At 35.1% G+C, this 18,476-nt stretch overlaps 1 protein-coding gene across 1 annotated transcript in view; it reads left to right on the top strand.

The window, feature by feature from the left end:
* The window catches only part of LOC117175523 (cytochrome b5 domain-containing protein 1), a 158,607-nt gene extending 140,434 nt beyond the window's left edge, over positions 1 to 18,173 (top strand). The window contains exon 3 of the mRNA XM_033365230.1: positions 17,943 to 18,173. Within this exon, the coding sequence (XP_033221121.1) occupies positions 17,943 to 18,173 (231 nt within the window). The remainder of the gene's footprint in view (positions 1 to 17,942) is intronic.
* The last annotated feature ends 303 nt before the right edge of the window (positions 18,174 to 18,476 follow it).

The following is an 18,476-nucleotide window of genomic DNA, read 5'->3' as shown; positions in this document are numbered from 1 at the left end:
CTATCTACTGAATAAGAGGATTAAATAGGAAAAAAGGCAACGATAGCAATTTTCATGGGCTTGAAGGCGGCGTTCTAGATGGTGAGAGGAGTAAGGCAAGAATACCCTCTGAGCCCACTTTTACTTAATATATACGAGTATTATTAATATCATATTTGGACGAAAAAATGAGGAGAATAGCTTGTGGAGGCGTTAGGATAGTAAGGTAAATATATATAAACTGGCATACGCAGACAACATAGTGTTGATGGCAGAGGATGAAGAAGGGATGGTGCACTTAATTATAGGATTAGAGAAGTGCTAAGGTGGAAAAACGTTAAATTTAAGTGTAGAAAATATAAAGATAATGAGGTTTAGAAAAGGAAGGAGAAGAAAGAAAGAATGAACGGGGAGATGGAAGGAAATCAAGTTGGAAGAAGTAATACAGTTTAAATATTTGTGATATACCTTGCAGACAAATCAAGATCATAGAGCTTATATCAGAAAAAGGATAAAAAGAGCAGCAGGGGTAATGAAACAGATATGGGGAATAGGGAAAAAGGTTTAAAAAATTAAAGAAGGAGGATGTGGTCATTTGATACGCTGGTATGGCCGGTATTAGGTTATGAAGCAGAGATATCGGAAAGGGGGATCCAAATTCGAAGACGAAGCTATGGGAGGGAAAGGGAGATGGGTTTGCGAGAAATGATAAAGGGAGAAGAGAGGAGAGGGAGGGTGATACAATTAACGGGATGGGAAGAAGAAAGGTGGGAGTCCTTTAATAATAGAGATATAGAAGACGGGACTGGGGCAAACTATAAAGAATTGTAAGAAACGGAAGAGGAAGAGACAATTAATATAAATATGGGGGAGGAGTAAGAAATCAAAATATATTAAATAGTATAACGTGATAACAAAGGAGGGGGTACCAAAGTATTTAGTAAAAGGATGGGGACATCCTTATCTCATCAATCACTTGACTTGCTCCGTGGCTCTGATGATAAACCGGGTTCGCCCGACTAAAATTTTGATAAGGTGTTACGGGTGTAATACCGGGGAGAAAGTTCTAGAAGGTGAGAAGCTGGGATAGGCGGAAGACCAGCAAAAACAGAGTCGGGTTAGGCGAATGGAGACCCTTCTCGGAAAAGCAGATCCGGAGCAGATGTGGAACGTATGCTCAAGGTCTAGGGCGGACACATAACGCATGAGCCAGTTCCAGGGCGAAGATATAGCGCACAATAGAAGTCCAGAGCCTTTGCTAGAAGCTTCGGGTCTCCTCGGGGGATTCCGTCTCTACTCGCGTGCGGCCCGACAACCCGTTCGTCAAGAGCCGTATCGAGTCACGTTCCATGGTAGCAATACTATTACACCCCCTACCGCGTGTGAGTTTAGGTGCATAACTGATTTTGTTGCCAATTCCTTAAGTTCTTTGTCCACGTCTTGTATTGTTTTTTTTTCGGCAAATGTTGAATTTAATTCCGTAATCCTCGATTTCTGCTTCTAGCAGCGTTTTTAATTTCCTTTTGGTTTCTTTATTCTATATTCATATTTCTTCCTTCTCCATTACCCTCCTTTTTTCTTTTTTATGTAGTCTCTTTCTTTGTTCTTCTCTTAGGCGAAACATGTTCTGTTATGTGATTTCCCTTTTCCGTTGTACTTTTGCCTCTAATTCCTCTTTATTTCGTCTTTCTTCCTCCTCTCATTCTTTTGTTAATTATTTTTGGTTTTGTCCTTCCTGGAATTGATTTTATTTGGTGCGTGTTAATTGGACTCGAGTCGGCTCCTTCGAGTTTTTTTAATAGTCAATCCCGGGTCCCGCATGTCTTTAGATGATCTTCGTACTTAAAGACTTTGCTGTCGTTCTGGCACAAATAGCACTTTAGGTTTTCTTCCATCTTCCTGAAATGAAAGCTTCGTACTGTCTGACTTGTCATTGGAGTGGGTTTGTATTGTTTCTCCCCCTGTCATGTGAGTATGTTTAGTTATTCTGCTTATTATTTGATTCGAATAATTTAGTCGGTGCCATAAAACCATTAGCTTTTGCAATTGTAGGAATTTAAATTTATAACCCAACGTTACGAGTTTTCATAGTATTTACTATTATCTGTAGTAGCTTTCTCTGATATAAAATTATTTACGTTCCATTCACCTATACTTTTTCCTTTAAAGTGTTTCAATTTATAAATTGTCGGGGAGATTATATTTTTTATTATGAAAGGACATTCGTACTCATCGTAAAGCTTATCTGCTTTTTTGTATGTCTTACTTCATAAACTCGTTACTACTTTTAGTACCCTGTCACCTATTTTATATTTTAAAGGTCTTCTCTTTTGAAGATAATCGACTCATTCACCATATTTTCGAGTTTCACTACCAGTTCCCCACTCAGCTTCGGAGGTGATTGTTTCCTGAAATGGAAAAGTTGTTTAAAAATTGGTTTATTTTCAAAAGAAATCTTTTTTTCCTGTAAAAAATAATCATTTGAGTTGAAAATTCGTATTTTTTGTTAGAAACTTGATCTTCTTGGTTGAAAATTCATCTGACTGCTTTAATGAATTCAACTATTTGGTTAAAGGTTTCATCTACTTTCTTAAAGATTTAACATTTTTGCATGAAATCTTAGAAATTTAAAGCGTTTCAAATGATTCATTTATTGAAAACTAATCAAAAAATTAATGTTTGGTTTGTTTGAAAATTATTTCTTAACTATAAATTCAACTATTCGAGTTCTGTTTAAAAATTAGTGTATTTTAAAAAGAAATATTCTTTCTTGTACAAATTTATATTCTATTTGTTGTCGAAAGTCAACGTGTTTTGTTTTGATTGGAGTTAATTCTGTCGTTTAAGGGCATATGATACTTCCTCGTGTGGTCAATCGGGTACAGTTCCCCCGGCTTTTTTTTCCACAAAAATAAACATTTTTAAAAACTGAATTCGGACTTGGTATAAAATATCATAACAGACGTCCTTGCACTCTTTTTTCAGGAATAAAAACAAAAAATTGTATTGTACTGAATAAAATATGTATGCATGTGCATTATTTTGAGGTTACGTCGTTTTTTATCTCTGTCATTCCGATAATTTGGAAATTATTTATAAAATAAACTTTTTTGATTGCCCACAAACAAGATTAGTTCCGGCACTTTAGTCAATATGTTTATTTGTAATTTTTAAGTTTCCGGCCAAAAATATTGTGTATTTTGGAAATAACGCTTGGGAGAAATTTAACACACATAACCTAAAAATATACACACACGTTTTTATTAAAATTAAATTTTTTTAACTAACTCACAAAAAAGTGTGCACGGACGGTCGTTAGCATGTTCACTAGCATTCCCCAGATTTTGAAAACAAAATATTTATTGATCTAGGAAAAAAGGCGGAGAAATCTAACATTGATAAAATCGATACTAATTCATAAGCGCCATGCAAATTAATTAAATTCTGCAAAATTAATTTTTTTTAAATCAAGCGACACAAAGCGTGCAGGGACGTCCATTAGCATGTTCGTTAAAACAAAATATTTTTTATTCTAGAAAAAAGCCGGGGGAACCTAAAACTGGTAGAATCGAGAATTTTCTAAGTATCACATGCCCTCAATGGTTCACTGTCATCGGAGTCTTGTAATTTTAAATTATTTTTTCCTAATCTGCTACTGTTTTCAATATCATTGTAAGAAATTTGGCGAGGTTCTTGTAATTTACTTGTATTATCCCTAAATTGTTTGCTCTTTCTTCCTTTGCTTTAAAAAAGCCTTTCCTTCTGTTGGTCCATCAATTCATTAAATTTTATACTTTCTAAAATTTCGTCGGTTTCTAAAATAACCCGTGGTGTGTTTCCCAAAAAGTAATCGCAATCAAAGTTTGAACGTCTAAAAAAATTCTCTAATAACGTCTCTTGCTCTTTTGCGATATTTTTCAGGTCACCAAGAAAATTAAAAAACTACATTTTTATAAGAAAACAATTCTCCTGGTCTCAAAAAAGGCTTAGCCCACATGATGCTGTTAAGATGCCCTTATTTTATTGGTAAAAACTTAAAATAAAATATTTAGAAAAATATGAAATGTAGGGTTTTCAAGAAAATCTTTTTAATTATTCTCTTCAAATTTTGAAAACATAAGTATAGTATAATTTACTCTAAAAAACAACATATTTCGTTGTCGGGAGATTTTGCGATCCCAAGTGTAGGACCCTGTCTGATTTTAAATGGATTCGGTCAGCGATGATGGTTATTCGTAAGTTATTCTCCAAAAAATCGACGTTGATTACAGTTTGCTTACAACCACTTTTAATAAGATCGCCGATGGTTGTGCATATATACCAAATAGTTGGATGTAAGATGCACTTAAAGTAAAAAATTGTTTTTTCAAAATTTGATTTTTTTAAACTTCCGTTTCCGGTACCGATAGTAGAGTGACGTTTTTGTGGTCCTGTTGTTTTTTGGGTATTAAGAACGGGGAAGAGAAGTAAGTGTGGTGAAATTTTTTATGAGTGAGGAAGGTGGGTGTGTTAGCTTGGATGAGAGTGAAGAATTCGGTTGAAACAGTTAATGGTGTGATAAAGTGAAAGTTAAAGGCTGATTTTGAGGTTTGATTGGACTTCGCCATGTGAAAATTTAGGCGTGGAGGATGTGACATGTTACGAGTCTTGCTCAGTAGATAAGCAGAGTAGAGTAGCATGCCTGTAACATGGAGCCGAGACAGAGGGCGGCAGATGAGCGACGAAAACAAGAATAACAGGTCGAGTGGCCTCTTACGGAAAGTTAAAATGAGTGGAGATAAGGCGGGTATCGAGGCAAGCTGCGAAAGTAGTGATAACGAGCGGTACAAGATGCCTGTTAGGAGTGAAGGAATTGCGGCAACAGCAGCAGGCCTAGGGAGGGGTAACAGGATAGGTAGACCTAGGAACTTAGAAAATCTCAACAGAGCTACACAGCTCTCCCATAGTGTAGGTTCGATCCGATTGCTTGACGACTGGTGAAAACGGGCGAGTACGACAAGCAACGAGGAGATCTTTAGTGGAGGGGAAAAATCAGCAGAGGAAAAAAGGAAAATCGAACGAAGGGAACGAAGACTTAGAGGGAGTTAAAAACTCAAACAAAAGAATAAAAAAACTCCGGAAAGAAAGAAGGGGGTGGGGAACTTGCTGACAACGATTCAAGCAATATTCACAGGCTTTAGAAATGAGAGATGTGGGATGCTCGAAGTTATGAAGGGGCAAAGGAGGAGCTAAAGGAGGAGGTACAAAACATACGAAAGAAATGGGATGAGTAGGGTAGGCTTGTAGGTAAAAAATGAGAGACTGCGTAGTAGATTGACATAGATCGAAAAACGAATAGAAGGGGAGCAAAGATCAAAGAGGAAAAAGAACGTAATGGTCAAGAGGCTGAAATTAAATTGTGAAACGGGAGAGGAAGAGGTTAAGTAGGTGATGAAAGATATAGGACCACAAATTACGGTAGAATGGGTAAAGAGAGTAGGATGAATGAGGGAAGGGAGAAAAGACATGTTTTTGTGATGATATTGGGGTGTAAGGAAGATAGGTTTGAAGTTATGGTCAAAAAGAAGTTGTTGCAGGAAAGACAAAAAAATAGAAGATCTGACATGGCAGGAAAGGATAAAATGATAATAAGGAGAGATCGAATTTGGGTAAACGGAGACGTGTGGTTCTGCAGCGAAGAAATAGAAGTATTGAGAACTTCGCAAACAAAGTAAGGAAAGGAGAAAGTTGAAGAACAGGTGAATAAGAAGGAAGGAAATACGCCGGGGGTTGCAAAATAAAAAAAGTTTAATCCTGAAACATGGCGCAACACTAGAAAAATCATGTTCAAATGATAAATTTGACGCATCATAAACAAAGTTTCGACATAGTGGGTGAATGGCACTTTTAAGCTAACGCTTAGGGCAAAGGTACATGCGATGGTATTGGTGCCACCTTCAAAAGAGAAACCACACGTGCTTGTCTTCAAGCTAAACCGGCGGATGAAACAATATTGATATCACAAGATCTCTGCAAATGGGCTAAGAATAATTTCAAACATATGCCAATCTTCCATTACACCAAACAAATACATAGCAGAACCCAAAGAAAGCTCAACAAACGATTTTCCCTTCCTCCGAGTTCGACAATAATACAGAGCGTGCATTTATTCATTACTTTGAATATTATCTATCTACCTTCATATCTACGGCCAATTTTGGCCGTAGATATGAAGTCTAGATATGCAAAGACAATTTATTACATATATAGCTGTAAATAAATAAATGAATAAACAAAAATTCCTTTTCTAAAAATCGGTTGAAGTTTGAGTTTTTGACTTATAAAATATTTGGACTGGACCAATCAGGGGATCGATATAAACAGATGTGCGTACATGAGCAAGAGTTCAAAGCTGTATTACTGAAGCGAGCGCCGTCTTGTAGTTAGCGACGGGAGAACGGCGCTCGCTTTATTAAGTTGGAACCCCGCTCAGGCACACACGACTCTCCATAGCGCGCTCCTGATTCTTTATTCAGCTTAAATATTTTATAACTCAGAAACTAAAACTTCAACTGATTTTTCGAAAGAAAATTCTCGATTTTTTTACACAGTCATATAAGTCCCGACACTTGAGTTAAGGACACCCTGTATAAAGCAAAGAATTTAGGGCCTGATAGGAGGGGTTTGTCGCCGTAAAATTACGATTTATTTAGTTAGCACTTATTTGTAGCTTATTTTATTAAAGAAGCGAAACCTAAAGATGAAATATTGACGAAAATCTGTATTTTTTTACAATAATGATATAAATTAACCCGATGCAAAATCCTATTAAACAAAACAAGAATCCAACGACCAAATTTGCACCACAACGAATAAACGAAAACCAAAAAAAACCCTATTGTAATCTGAAAAAAAAAAATTTCCGGAAAAAAATCAATAAGAGGAAAGAAAAATGAGAAGGCAGCCAACCACATCCCTTTCCTTCTCTTTTTCTTTCTTTCGTCTTTTTTATTCTTATGACCATCAAATTATAATAAAATAAAAATAAAAAACATAAATAAATAAATTTGCATTACCAACATTTCCGTACTCGTACAGTACCCTTATCAAGGCAAGAAAATTTTAAGTGGTAGAAATTAACAGCACCCACGAACAGGTGCTCTCTCTCTTTGATACCTGAGAATCGAATGAGGGTCAGTAGGCCAATCTGTTGTAAACACAATATAAATATCTGTCACAATTACATCGGAAATAGAGAAAGTAAAAGAAAAACAGAATTCATGAAACAGCTACGTTATATGTAATTAATCATATTAGAATAACTTTTGTTCAACCCATCCAAATCGGTTTTTAAATTAATAGATAACTTTTTTTTGTTTTTTAATATAAAGCATTTCCATGAATTCCCTCTTTTTCTCATTACTTTCACTATTCAAAATTTGAACATTATCCCAGTCAAACTCATGGTCAACATCAACAAATGCCTTTGTATGTCGGGCAAGAACACTTTTATAACAGCGTCCCAAAGGAACATCACTTTTGCGCTCCTCTATCCTAGTATTAAGAAGTCTGCCAGTTTGTCCCACGTAATTCATCCCACAGATCCTGCAAGTGATCTGATAGACAACACAACCCTGTTCAAAATTATTCAAAGGATCCTTGCAAAAATTTATCACCGAATCCATTTTAAATGGAATGCGGAAAATAGTATGAATTTTAGATTTTTTAACATGAGATCAATAGTTTTAGAAATTTGACCAAAAAATGGAAGAACAAAAGTATTAAACGAACCATATTCCTTTAACTCTTTCTGATTATCTACAAGCAAATTATTAATGTCTTTGTTTTTGAAGGAGGTAAGGATCCTTGGTTTGTTAATTTGACAGATATGCAAATTCCTGATTCAGTCACAGATATTCTCAGATTAGGTCAAGGTTTTAGTAACCGTGTGATAAAAACTAAGGCAAAACAAATGATAGAAATAGTAAAAGATGTTGAATCAAATATACACAAAATTCCTATTTTGGATCAGCAGGATTTCCGAAACAAGGTTTTACACTTGTCAAAGAGCTTTGTTGAGAAAAATAGTTTGCATATCAGTTATATTGATCGTAAATTTGACAATTGAATAAAGAAAGGACTTCTGGGAAAGGATATAAGATGGACTGCTATTAACACTGAAGACCAGTTCTTGCAAGATGTTATGGGTTGAGAAAGATTCACAAAGATGGCTAACCCTTAAGAATAGTTATTTCAACTATTAATACTCCCACCAAATTTTTAGAACAAAATTTTAATTTGATTCTCAAGGACTCTATCACAACTTCTAAATACAATGTCAAAAATAGCTGGGAATTTCAAAAAAGTATCATTCAAATAGGGTTCCGGATGACCATGTAATGATTTCTTTGGATGTTATTGCAATGTTTCCGAGTATACCCCTTGAATTAGTTAAAAAGGCAATTTTAAGTAGATGGAAAAATATAAAAACCCGTACTCGTTTATATCAAAAAAATTTTATTGAAGGGATAGTTTTTATTATGGAGTCAACTTATTTTAAATTTAATGGATCTTTCTATAGACAGAAGTCTGGTACTCCCATAGGTTCAGTCATTTCTCCGATTTTAGCAGAACAAGTGGTGGAAAATTTGGAGGTTTTTGTTTTTGGGAAATTAGATTTTGTTTTGCCTTTTTATTATCGGTTTGTCGACGATACCTTATTATGTGTTCCTCTGGAAAAGTTACAGGTTGTCATTGAAACTTTTAACAGTTTTCATCCAAAACTTCCATTCACTCATGAAATAGAACAGAATTATAAAATCAGTTTTTTGGACATAGAAGTAATTAAGGGTTGGAATGGTAATATTATTACCAATTGGTGCAGAAAAAGTACATATTCAGGTAGAATTTTAAATTTTCTTTCTGCTCATCCTTTTCAAAACAAAATTGCAGTAATTAAAAACTTAGTTGACAGAGCTTTAGGTTTGTCCCATTATTCATTTCATACAAGAAATTTGAATATTGCTAGGAATATCCTTTTTCTGAATCATTATCCAAAGGAGTTAATTGAGAAACATATTGCAATTAGAGTTCAACAAATCAAAAACAAAGATATTAATAATTTGCTTGTAGATAATCAGAAAGAGTTAAAGGAATATGGTTCGTTTAATACTTTTGTTCTTCCATTTTTTGGTCAAATTTCTAAAACTATTGAACTCATGTTAAAAAAATTTAAAATTCATACTATTTTCCGCATTCCATATAAATTGGATTCGGTGATAAATTTTTGCAAGGATCCTTCGGATAATTTTGAACAGGGTGGTGTTGTCTATAAGATCACTTGCAGGATCTGGGGGATGAATTACGTGGGACAAACTGGCAGACTTCTTAATACTAGGATAGATGAGCACAAAAGTGATGTTCGTTTGGGACGCTGTTATAAAAGTGTTCTTGCCCGACATACAAAGGCATTTGTTGATGTTGACCATGAGTTTGACTGGGATAATGTTCAAATTTTACATAGTGAAAGTAATGAGAGAAAGAGGGAATTCATGGAAATGCTTTATATTAAAAAACAAAAAAAGTTATCTATTAATTTAAAAACCGATTTGGATGGGTTGAACAAAAGTAGTATGCTAATATGATTAATTACATATAACGTAGCTGTTTCATGAATTCTGTTTTTCTTTTACTTTCTCTATTTCTGATGTAATTGTGACAGATGTTTATATTGTGTTTATAACAGATTGGCCTACTGACCCTCGTTCGATTCTCAGGTATCAAAGAGTGGGTGCTGTCAATTTCTACCACTTAAAATTTTCTTGCCTTGATAAGGGTACTGTACGAGTACCGAAACGTTGGTAATGCAAATTTATTTATTTATGGTTTTTATTTCTATTTTATTGTAATTTGATGGTCATAAAAATAAAAAAGACGAAAGAAAGAAAAAGAGAAGGAAGGGGATGTGGTTGGGTGCCTTCTCATTTTTCTTTCCTCTTTTTTATTTTTTTCCGAAATTTTTTTTTTTCAATTTACAATCGGGTTTTTTTGGTTTTCGTTTATTGGTCGTGGTCCAAATTTGGTCGTTGGATTCTTGTTTTGTTTCACAAGATTTTGCATCAATTTGATTATTGGACGTTAAATGGGATTTTTAATTTGGATTTTGGTCTAATTTAAATTTCGTAAATTTTGATAAATTGTATAAACTAAACTACATGACCGATGATTACTCAAATAAACGGAATCTATATTCCAAACGGGAAACTGGGAACCTTACTGAACTCTAAGCGTTTCGGGCTAATCAACGAAGAGGAAAACCTTACCGACTCTGACTAAAAGGTTTTACTTTAACTTAAAAATCGCGATAATATTAAAAGAAAAGATAAAAGATAAAGAGTACTTGAAAGGTCCAGTAATAAAAAAAATTAGATATACGAAAAGATTGAAAGTAGGTATGACCACAAAAAATTACTAAAAGATAAAAAGATATCAACATGGGAAAAAAACCAAAATATTGCTAAACAAAATTAGGGTCAATGAAACTGCTAGCTCAGCCTTAACCTGAAAAATGGCATACATAACATGAGAATTAAAAAAAGAACAATGCAATTTAATCGTTAAAGCACATTTGCAGTTCCAACATTAATTGCCAACAATTTATATCTACCAAATAATGTGTTCACAGCAAAAATTGACAATAACGAAATACAAGAATAATGCGGTGGGTTAGGTTGTTTAGTTAAGAGGTAAGGGGATTCGGTATAAACACCAAAGGCTTCTAAAAAGAAGTTTCCTAAAAGGAATACAAAAGGGGTTCTAAAATATGAATAAGGAAAGGTCTCTAAATGCAAAAGGGGTTGACAAAAGTTCCTAAAGGGGTTCTGAGGAATATAAATAGGGTTTCACAAACAAGCACAGCTTAAAAGGTTCATAATATAAACGGGGGGATCGAAAACATCTTAAACTAAATGTAAAGAGGCTAACACATACATGCCCGAATATTTCAAATGATATTACGATATATAATTTTGCGGCGATCAAGAATATTTACAATTTGGATCCCTTAACAACTGATATTTTTCGTAACATACTAAATTTGAGACACTGAGTCAAAAATAATTTCCAGCATTTTCAGAACTAAATAAAATAGAGGGGAATTGGCAACATTGTGATTTTTTGATCCCTAATTTAGAAGCATGGCGCTAAATAAAAAATTGTAAACTGACAACATTATAAATTTTTGAATCGCTAATTCACAAACACGGCACTAACTGAAATATCGAGGGGATAAGCAACATAGTAAATTTGGGATCATTTAGTTAAAAATAATTTCCCGCATTTTCAGAACTAAATAAAATATAGGGGAATTGGCAACATTGTGATTTTTAGATTCCTAATTCAGAAGCATGGTGCTAAATAAAAGATTAGGGTATTGACAAAATGCTAAAGCTTTGGATCCCTAATTCACAAACGCGGCATTAAGTGAAATATCGAGGGGATAAGCAACATAGTAAATTTTGGGTCACTGAGTTATAAACAATTTCCCCCATTTTCAGCACTCCAGACGATTTTATTAAATTTAACGAGACATATTATTTATCCACGCACTAATAAAACGATTTTAATGTAAATGTGATTTTCAATCAATTACTTCGAAAAAATCTGCAGTTTGAATCTATTCTGAGTTGTTAAAAAAAGATCTGTAATCCTTTCCTGAGAGCTTTCCGATGAGACACAAAGAAAAGCCAATTTCGTTAAATCTGTGCATGGTAGTATATTGTGTGGCAAGGGCAATAAGTTAGCCAATAACACGAGTGGGGATTGACCAACGTCGCCCTTGCTACATCAAAATTTTGTCTTAGCGCACGATAAACAAGGCGCTGAAGGAGTAAAAATGTACGTTGGACAAACACATATGACATTAAGCAAGTAATCCGTGCTCAGTAGATTGCCAAAAACAAAACAAAAAATTATTTTAGCCCTAAGAGCAGCCAATTCCGTTAAAAAAGAATCTGTTGTCTGAATTAGTTCTAAATTGTAAAACATAAAATACGTATTCATTAATTAAAAATCACAATTCTAAAATATGTCCCTCCCCCCAACCTGAATCAAAAGTGTGACATGTCAAATCTTGTAAAAAGAAACACTAATTAAGACTAACTGTAGGCAGGTACAGGCCTGTCTTAAGGTGGTCTTAAACTGATCTTTTTTGGACTGTAGAAGCCACAATCCTTTTGTTCTCGCCCGCAGTCTGTTGTCTGAAAGTGGTCTTAAAATGGTATTAAAATGGTAATTTTTTCCCTGGGGCAGCTATTCAAATTCATGTCTACATGTATTTCACAGTAGAAACTGCTCTCTAGAAATCTGTGGCAGCCATATTTTCTCTCTTGTAACTTTCACTTCCCTGCCCAGAGTTTGGTACCAGTTAGAATGCAAGGAAAACGCACGCAAGTGCCGTGAAGCAACAATATAAAGGATTTCTTAATACAAAATCAATTGATTGACCAATATTATTCATACATACTATTGGACAGTAAGAAAATTATACACTGAGAGACTTTTTCTTAGAATAAATGATAATAATTAATGAGAATTCAGTATAATATCGTTACAAAATAGGAAACACAGGGCTTGCGTATCAAAAATTAATAACGTGGTTTTCAGCTGGAAAAAATAATATTTTTGTTTCAACAAATGAAAAGGAGTTTGCATTATTTCTTATAAAACTTGTGAGAATTAAGAATTCACTATATCAAACACGATTAAATTAAATTAAACACGATTAAATACCGAAACACGCGTACAATTATTATTTTTATAACAACTAAACCCTACAGCTAACTTACATTAGGGAATATTTGGCAAAAAGCTTAGCTAAGCGGCGTCGCTTGACAACTCAGGGCAGTATGACAAATATCTGGGTCCTGTTTCACAAGTGATTTGTTGCTTCTGATATGTTGTTAACAAATAGGTTAAACAAGTTATTACTTTCAATGATCAAATTGATTTTTTATGAAATAAATTTTTTTAAGAACTTACAATATTGTTGTATTAATAACATCATCGAATTTGATATCTCAGTAAATCAGTATTATAAACTTGAGTATATTTATATGTAATGTTTTAAAAATTCTACTCTTTGAATTAAACATAATTACCTTAGTGTATAAATTTCGTGAGAAAGAAATCCTAATGGTTTAAATCCCATAGTAAATAAATAAATTAAAAATAGAAAGAGGTTAACTTTTATTTGAAATGTTGTGAAACATAACTTGCATTCTATGTTCCGTTCTGCACAATCGGGCTCAATCGGAAAACTGCGGAAACACTCGAGAATCATTCCCACACTAAACTATATGAAAAATCAAGAATAATGATGCCATAGTTTGCTATGCGTCTCAGGTTTCTGTCAAATTCATATTGACAATATCAATTTCTAAAATATGTTTTCGAGATTATGATATTCACTATTTTTCTTTTTGAAATGATTTTTCGAAAACACAGTAAAAGAATATCATTTCTTCATATTGTTAAATCTTGAAATAAAAATTCATAATATTTAGTATTTAGAATACTACGTCGTCTTTGTGCTTTAAATACTCGTATGATAATATTAAACTTTGGTACTGTAATACAAATAAGTGTAATAAAACCTCGTTTTTTTATTTTATAACGATTGTTAGTTTTAAGACGGTAGGGGGACCCCTATGGAGCTCCCCTGGCGCTCAAGCTATAAAGCCTATTGTGCCACACCCTTAACCCTCGGTATGAGGACATCGGATTAGAGCCATGTAAGTATTTTAGACCCTATTCCCCACGTCAACCCAAAAGCTCTCCTACAATATCTAAAAAGTCATGACGAATTTCCTGCATTGGGTCTCCAGGTACTTTGCACAGTGCAGTTTGCTTTCTAGGACTACTCCCAGATATTAAACCAAGTCTGGAAACGTCAGCCTCCCACCACAAAAAACAGGAGCATCAACTTTCGGCATCCTATAATTCCTCGTGAAAATAATCGTACGGGTCTTTTGCTTATTTACCGAGAGCCCTGAGCTATCGCACCAGAGCTTTGCGATGCGCAGCGTCGACCTTGTAAGGCCCATCAACGTTTCCAGATAAACGCTACTAACTATGATTAAAAAGTCATCCACATATCCCTGAGTATAATACCCCTCTTTATTAAGTCTACGAAGGAAGCCATCCACTAGCATGCACCACAGGAGGTACGACAGGACACCCCCGTGCGGGCACCCTTGTGGCGCTACTCCTTTAACTAGACATTCACCCCATCTGGTTTCGAGTCTTCTTCAGCGTAGCATGCTTCCTATCCAGTTTACTAGTTGGTTTGGCAAGCCACACCTCAAAGCCTCTCGATAGATGACTTCTGTAGGGGTATTACGAAAGGCACCCTCTATATCAAAGAACGTTCCCACAGCATAACCCTTTTGTTGCAACTGCTGCTCCAATTTTGCCAAAAAAGCATGGAGTGTCCTTTTTACCGAGCAGTCTGCCTGAAAAGCATGCTGCCTTCTATGCAGCGGTGAGGCCATAAGTACCTCCTTCCTGATATATCTCTCGAACAGCCTTTTTAACGTGTTTAGAATAAAAGACGTTAGGCTGATCGGTCTGAAATTTTTCGCAGCAGTGTAGCCCTCCTTCTCGGGTTTGGGAATAAAGGCCACTTTACCGTCGTTCCATGCCAATGGCACATGTTTTAGAGTGATGCTTGCCCTAAATAACTTCTTCATTGGAGGGATGACAAATTCTAGGCCTTTTTGTAAAAGCGCTGGGTAGTGCCATCCACCCTTAGTGATTTAAAGGGGCAGAAGAACCTACGGTCCATTCCACCTTTTTGTTGTCTACGATCTTTGAGGCGAAACTTCAATAGCCCTTCTCAAATCTTAGCCCCAGTCTTCCTCCTCTAAATCGGTTCGGATTTTCTGAAAACCTGAGAATTGAACTTTTATCAGGTGGTTCAGCGTTGCTTCTTCGTCTTCGGCAAACTCGCCATTTTCGAGCCTTATTATTCCGATGCGAGCTTCCGGGGTTTTCGCTAGGATCTTGTGGAGCCTCTCTGTTTCTGGAATATCTTTCGGGTTCTCACACAAGCCACTCTAGTCTTCCTGCTTATACTTCCTCATATTTTTATCGTATCTAAACTGGGCCGTCCCAGAAAGGTCGTTGGACTCTCGGGTTTTCCGTGAATCAGAACGGTCGCTCTACGGTATCTTTGCAGACATTCCGTCCCTCTGACATTCAGGTTTACTTCATTTTTTGAGCCTAAACGTAGGAGTTCCCTCTGCTAACCATTCGCTGCCTCGACCACGATGGCCTCCAAACTGATGAAGATGTCGTTGAATCTGGGGTCGCGACCCTTGCGGGGTAACAGGTCAACCTCCTTAGAGATTTTCTCCCTCAACCTGTCCAGATCATTGAGAGCTAGCCAGGTTTTAGGATAACTTGACGCAACGACAAATCTCGCCAGGGCGTTATTAGCCCTCTGCGCAAAAGTAAGGCCTTATGTATCCAGGGCCTTCTGTCGTTTAAGTTCCCTATTTGAGAGGGGGGGATTCTCTAGAGCCCTTTATCCTCTTGCCCATATGATGGGTCTGAAGGGTTGCTCCAGGTGCAGATCCAGCAGCCTCGTTGTTTTGGCTGCTACTTGAGAAGCGCGCATTGCGCGATTTCTTTCTCTGAGCGCCGCTACGTTTCTTCTTCCACATGGTGAGCACAGCTAGCTGCTCTCTTATCTCGGCGACAGGATTGTCGCCAGCCTCATTGTTTCGCACTGCTTCCAATGGATTGTCCCCTATGGAGCCTTCCGCTTTCTGTAGTGGGTTAAAGGAGGGTCCCGGAACAGGTCCAGGAAAAGCTGCGGAAATAGAAAATACTCCCTGCAGAGACCCACATACAGGGGCAGGTCTAAATAATCTGGCATTAGACCTGGTGTCCCAAAATCCTTGTTAAGACACTTCCTTTATGACCCACACTTGTCCGCCTCTACTGAGTGGAGCAGGCAAGGGTATTCCAATGATGCCAATGTTAGCACCCTGTACTACTGCGCGGTTGAAAATTACTTTAAAAACAATTATTGTAATTTAAGTAAATAATTATTAGAATATGCACAAGGATATATACAAATGGTGTAACTTTTGATTTCAGGCAAAAAAATATAACACATATATTATATAAAAAACAGTTTATTTTTATTGAATTCCAAAGACCAACTTATATTTATACAAAACATTTAATTTAAAAAAATTTTCTTGGAAAAGTGATTAAAAATAATTATTTATAAGCTTTTACTATTTTCATGTATTTTTCTGGTAATTCATATAACAAATGTAACCTATAAATACATAAATTGTCATGACTGCATTGTAGTTAAGTTTTTTTACTCTCAGCGTCGTTTTTCACGTCTCAATCAAAAAGAAAAATATTCTGAGCTGAAATTTTTTTAGAATAATTTAAACATTATCATTATTATATACTGCAATTAATTTCCATATATTAAGCTGCTAAAATAGCATATGTTATTTAAAAAAATGTATCTAGTAACAAATGGTTTGAAAAATATTAGTCAGTCTTTGAAATTCAATGAAAATAAACTGTTATTCATCAAATATATATGTTATAAACTTTTTTCTTATCTCAAACCAAAAGTTACACAATTTTCTTACATTCTTGTGCATATTTTATTAATTGTTTATTCGAATTACAAGAATTGTTTTTTAATGTAAATTTGAATCGCGCGTCAAGTGTAGGCAACCAGCGCTCAGCCCTGACCCAAGCGTAGTAGCACAGAGTGCCAACATTGGCATCATTGGGTATTCAAGGATTTGTTGACCCTAATGCCATGCTGCCCTCGACACAGCGATCACACGGTGGCGTCGGGAGCATGAGAATTCGCGCCCTCGATATTCCAGGGGTTTTACCAGTACTCCCTGGAAGCACCGCTCGTTAATTTTTGTTCATCAATGTAATTGAAAGTTAATATAATAATAAAAAAGACTCCTTCATTTGATCCGAACTGATTGACCGATTTGTATTTTTACATTTTTATGATGGGTGGGGACCCCTTCTCTTATTGTCTCATTGTTATTATATTTTTGACCCAAAACGAACTCTCTGGAATGAAAAACAAGTCTCCGGGCATTAACACATGCATATAAGAGGTATAACCTGTACCATAAACACACGTGTCATATTTTTTCAAGGACATGAAATATACCCAGTTTTCGTTGCTGTAGAGCCATGAGCATAATGCCAATATATTCAGTATATGTCGTCGTATCATCTCCATCTTAATCCTAAAAATAATAATTTTCACCCTGATTAAAAAAAAACGCAAATATCTCCGTAACTAGAATAGACTAGAAGGGCCTGTTTCATGAATAAAATCACATGTATTTGGTAATTAATTATAATAAAGAAAGAAACTGCTCATGAAATAATCAGAATAAAATGGTAAATATAAAAATATTGGAACTACCAGATATAGAATTCGCAGATAGCTTAATATGCATTATTATTACAAGTATTAAAAGTAAATTTTTCAGAAATAGGTAATACCACCAGTAGAGGAACACTCTTAAGTAGTGGACCTTCCCCTCTATTACTCGCCTTAGAATATTATGAACATGAAGCTCCTTCACATATTAGATTAAGTCTGCCATAACAATCGTTGTTATTAGCTAAAAAAGAGTGTCTGACTTCTGGTGATTAGGAAGACTAAATTAAATTAAAAACTTTGACAGGTTTTGAATGTTTGTAATTCTGATATGCAAAACGAAAAGCCGGTAACTGCATTTGGGATTTGGCCATACAACGTTCGCATTTGTTTCCAATATATTTTAATGGAAAATAATTGCGAATCAGACGACAAACAATAAATGTAGTTACCGCTTTTTTAATACAGCAGGATTATGAATTTAAAAAAATGATAAAACTTAACAAATAATCCAAAGCTTTTTATTTTCATATAGGTTTGTGAAGAAGATACAATTCAAAGAATTCAGGAACGATTTCTCGACTTCAATGCTAATGGTGCTTCGTACACTTGGAAGTTCGAAGGAAGAAGCATAAATTTGCATTATACACTAACAGACAATGGAGTACCAGATGAACGCGATCTGCTTGTGGATGTTGGTCTTTCAGAAGAATTTTATATACCAACTTTAATGTGTTATTACAATGATGATTTAACTGAGATGTGATTGACTAAAAAAATAAGTATAATAAAATAAATGAAATATAATATAATAAATTAGTAGTCTTTTCAATTTTTATAACTGTTTGGAAGGTATTTGTGTATATTTATGTAAACTTAGAACACTTTTAAGTAAACACAATTTGTTTATAATGTGAATAGGGACTATTTAAAAAAAAGAAGAAATTCCTATTTTGCGTAATTTTTCTAATACGCTGAGTGCTGGTTATAAATCTAACTAATAATTCATAGATGCAATATTAACAATTTTTAATCGGACAAAAATAATTTAATTGTAATCCTCATCAGA

Source organism: Belonocnema kinseyi, chromosome 6 (genome assembly GCF_010883055.1).
Source record: "Belonocnema kinseyi isolate 2016_QV_RU_SX_M_011 chromosome 6, B_treatae_v1, whole genome shotgun sequence".
Lineage (NCBI taxonomy): Eukaryota > Metazoa > Arthropoda > Insecta > Hymenoptera > Cynipidae > Belonocnema > Belonocnema kinseyi.
This window is presented reverse-complemented; position numbering and strand designations above follow the sequence as displayed.